At 46.6% G+C, this 4,408-nt stretch overlaps 2 protein-coding genes across 2 annotated transcripts in view; one reads left to right on the forward strand and one right to left on the reverse strand.

Moving 5' to 3' along the window:
* Window positions 1-4,408, reverse strand: part of SLC36A1 (solute carrier family 36 member 1) — a 149,240-nt gene that overhangs the window by 41,650 nt on the left and 103,182 nt on the right. The window lies entirely within an intron of this gene.
* Window positions 1-4,408, forward strand: part of FAT2 (FAT atypical cadherin 2) — a 93,621-nt gene that overhangs the window by 40,455 nt on the left and 48,758 nt on the right. The window contains exon 8 of the mRNA XM_019627226.1: window positions 3-3,606. Within this exon, the coding sequence (XP_019482771.1) occupies window positions 3-3,606 (3,604 nt within the window). The remainder of the gene's footprint in view (window positions 1-2; window positions 3,607-4,408) is intronic.

A 4,408-nucleotide genomic window follows, 5' to 3' on the forward strand; every position in this document is an offset into this window, starting at 1 on the left:
TCATTGATGAAAACGACAATGCCCCCATGTTCTTAAAGTCGACTTTTGTGGGCCAAGTTAGTGAAGCAGCTCCATTGTACAGCATGATCATGGATGAAAACAACAACCCCTTTGTGATTCGTGCCTCTGACAGTGACGGAGAAGCTAATTCCTTGTTGGTCTATGAAATTTTAGAGCAAGAGGCCTTGAAGTTTGTCAAAATTGATCCCAGCATGGGAACGCTAACCATCATATCAGATATGGATTATGAGAGCATGACCTCTTTGCAGTTCAGCATCTATGTCCATGACCAAGGAAGCCCCATATTATTTGCACCCAAGTCCGCCCAGGCCATCATCTATATCAGAGATGTAAATGACTCTCCTCCCAGGTTCTCAGACCAGGTATATGAAGTAACAATAGTGAAGCCCATCCATAGGGGTATGGATCTACTCGAGGTGTCGGCCAGTGACGATGACTCAGAAGTCAATTATAGCATCAAAACTGGCAACGCTGATGAAGCTGTCGCTATCCATCCCACCAATGGTCGCATATCTGTATTGAATCCTTTTCTCTTGGGACACTCTCGGGAGCTCACCATCAAGGCTTCTGATGGCCTGTATCAAGATACTGCACTGGTAAAAATTTCTTTGACACAAGCTCTTAACACAAGCTTACGGTTTGACCAGCATGTCTACAGGGCAACAGTGAAGGAGAATTCACAGGACAGAAAGGCACTGGTGATTCTTGGTGTCCAGGGAAATCATTTGAATGACACTCTTCACTACTTCCTCTTAAATGGCACAGACATGTTTTGTATGGTCAAGTCAGCAGGCGTGTTGCAGACAAGAGGTGTGGCATTTGACAGAGAACAGCAGGACACTCATGAGGTGGCAGTGGAACTGAGGGACAATCGGACCCCTCAGCGGGTGGCTCAGGCTCTGGTCAGAGTCTCTGTTGAGGACGTCAATGACAATCACCCTGAATTTAAGCATCTGCCCTATCATACAATCATCCAAGATGGCACAGAGCCAGGGGATGTCCTCTTTCAGGTATCTGCCACTGACCAAGATTTGGGAGTAAATGCTGTTGTCACATATGCATTTGCAGAAGATTACACATATTTTCGAATTGACCCCTATCTTGGAGACATATCACTGAAGAAACCTTTTGATTATCAAGCTTTAAATAAGTACTACCTCAAAGTCATTGCTCGGGATGCAGGAACCCCATCCCTCCAGACTGAGGAAGAGGTACTTGTCATCGTAAGAAATAAATCCAACCCACTGTTTCAGAGTCCTTACTACAAAATCAGAGTGCCTGAAAATATCACACTCTATACCCCAATTCTCCACACTCAGGCCCGGAGTCCAGAGGGACTCCGGCTCATCTACAACATTGTGGAGGAAGAACCCTTGATGCTGTTCACCATTGACTTTAAGACTGGTGTCCTAACGGTAACAGGCCCTTTGGACTACGAGTCTAAGACCAAACACGTGTTCACAGTCAGAGCCACAGACACAGCTCTGGGGTCATTTTCTGAAGCCACAGTGGAAGTCCTGGTAGAGGACGTCAATGATAACCCTCCCACCTTCTCGCAATTGGTCTACACCACTTCAGTCTCAGAAGGCTTGCCTGCTCAGACCCCTGTGATCCAACTCTTGGCTTCTGACCAGGATTCAGGAAAGAACCGCGATGTCTCCTATCAGATCGTAGAGGATGGCTCAGATGTTTCTGAATTCTTCCAGATCAATGGGAGCACAGGGGAAATGTCCACAGTTCGAGAGCTGGATTATGAAGCCCAGCAACACTTTCATGTGAAGGTCAGGGCCATGGATAGAGGAGACCCCCCACTCACTGGTGAAACCCTTGTGGTTGTCGGTGTGTCTGACATCAATGACAACCCCCCAGAGTTCAGGCAACCTCAGTATGAAGCCAGTGTTAGTGAGCTGGCAACCTGTGGACACCTGGTTCTCAAAGTTCAAGCTCTAGACCCCGACAACAGGGATACCTCTCGCCTAGAGTACCTGATTCTTTCTGGCAATCAGGACCGGCACTTCTCCATTAACAGCTCATCAGGAATCATTTCTATGTTGAACCTTTGCAAAAAGCATCTGGACTCTTCTTACAATTTAAGGGTAGGTGCTTCTGATGGGGTCTTCCTAGCAACGGTGCCTGTGTATATCAACACAACAAATGCCAACAAGTATAGCCCAGAGTTCCAGCAGCATGTTTACGAGGCAGAATTAGCAGAGAATGCGAAGGTAGGAACCAAGGTGATTGAGTTGCTCGCCATAGACAAAGATAGTGGTCCCTACGGCACTGTAGATTATACCATCATCAATAAACTAGCAGGTGAGAAGTTCTCCATAAACCCCCGTGGCCAGATCACCACTCTGCAGAAACTGGATAGGGAAAATTCAACAGAGAGAGTCATTGCTATCAAGGTCATGGCTCAGGATGGAGGAGGAAGGGTGGCCTTCTGCACTGTGAAGATCATCCTCACGGATGAAAATGACAATGCCCCACAGTTCAAAGCCTCTGAGTACATAGTGTCCATTCAATCCAATGTCAGTAAAGACTTCCCAGTTATCCAGGTGCTGGCCTACGACGCAGATGAAGGTCGGAATGCAGATGTCACCTACTCCATGGACTCGATAAAGGGCTTGGATAAAAATATCACTGAAATCAACCCCACCACTGGTGTTGTGAAGGTGAAAGAGAGCCTGGTAGGACTGGAAAATCGGGCCTTTGACTTAAAAATCAAAGCCCAAGATGGAGGCCCTCCTCACTGGAACTCTCTGGTGCAGCTACAGCTCTGGGTAGTTGCTAATGAAGCATCCTTGCCCAAATTTTCGGAACCTCTGTATACTTTCTCTGCATCTGAGGACCTTCCAGAAGGGTCTGAAATTGGTTCTGTTAAAGCAGTGGCAGCTCAAGATCCAGTCATCTATAGTCTAGTGCAGGGCACCACACCGGAGAGCAACAGGGATGGTGTCTTCTCCTTGGACCGAAACACGGGGGTTCTGAAGTTGAGAAAGGCCATGGACTATGAGTCCACCAAATGGTACCAGATTGATTTGATGGCGCACTGCCCCCATAATGACACATACTTGGTTTCCTTGGTGTCTGTCAACATCCAAGTGAAGGATGTCAATGACAACAGGCCTCTATTTGAGGCTGATCCGTATAAAGCTGTCCTCACCGAGAATATGCCAGTGGGAACCACAGTCATTCAAGTGACGGCCAATGACCAGGACACTGGGAATGATGGCCACGTGAGCTACAGGCTGCCAGTGGACCCCGACAGCAATATCCATGAGCTCTTTGCCATTGACAGTGAGACGGGCTGGATCACCACACTCCAGGAACTTGACTGTGAGACCCATCAGACCTACCACTTTTATGTGGTGGCCTATGACCATGGCCGGACCATCCAGCTATCTTCCCAGGTACTGGTTGAAGTCTCCATTACAGATGAGAATGACAATGCTCCCCAATTTGCTTCTGAAGACTACAGAGGATCTGTGGTTGAGAACAGTGAACCTGGTGAACCTGTGGCCACTCTTAAAACCTTTGATGCTGATATCTCTGAGCAGAACAGACAGGTCACCTGTTATATCACAGGTAAGGAAACATATCTTGGAATGGAGGCACTGGGGTGTATTGAAAAAAGTCCAGTAAGAGATGCCCTAAGACATGGGTTAAAGTCTTGGCACTGCCACTTATTAACAGTGTGACCTTGGGTAAATCATTTAACCTTCCAGGACCTCAATTTCTCCATCTATAGACTTGTCATGTCTGTTCTCATTCACCTGAGAGGCATGCTGGTAAAATCTAACTTGAAAAAGTTCTGAGAGCCCCCTACAAATTGGAAAGTGCTTTGCACAGAGGATCTCTTATTATTTTCAAGTAGACAGAAGAGAAGGGAGATACTGTAACTGAGAGATGCAGAAGGTATCAACAGTTACATGATCCATGAAAACTCTGTCAGGTGACTGTCCTTGTAGAGTAGTATTTTACCTAGAGCAAGTTGTGGATAGTAGAAAATGTTTCTTAGTCAATCACAGGACCTAAGTGTTAGAGTGAAAACACTTCCTCAGATATGATTCCAGCCCAATCCCCTCATTTCACACATGGGAAAACCAAAGCCCAGATAGAGGGAGAAAATCAACCAAGGTCACACTCCAAGCTCTCATCAGGGTTGGGATTAAAAACACACCCTACAAATTGCTTTCCTCAGTGGATACCTATTGCAAACCTAAATTACCCCAATTCCTGTCCAATGGCTGAACCAGCCTTCCAGTGGCCAAAAGAGTTTCTTTACTTTTCAGTGTCCCTTTTCCCCTCTTCTGGGTGCCATGTCATTCCATTCCCATAGACATGGTTCCTTCTCCTATCAGAGCTGTCTGGAGGAGAGTTAATAAGG

This window comes from Hipposideros armiger, unplaced genomic scaffold, assembly GCF_001890085.2.
Source record: "Hipposideros armiger isolate ML-2016 unplaced genomic scaffold, ASM189008v1 scaffold_725, whole genome shotgun sequence".
Classification (NCBI taxonomy): domain Eukaryota; kingdom Metazoa; phylum Chordata; class Mammalia; order Chiroptera; family Hipposideridae; genus Hipposideros; species Hipposideros armiger.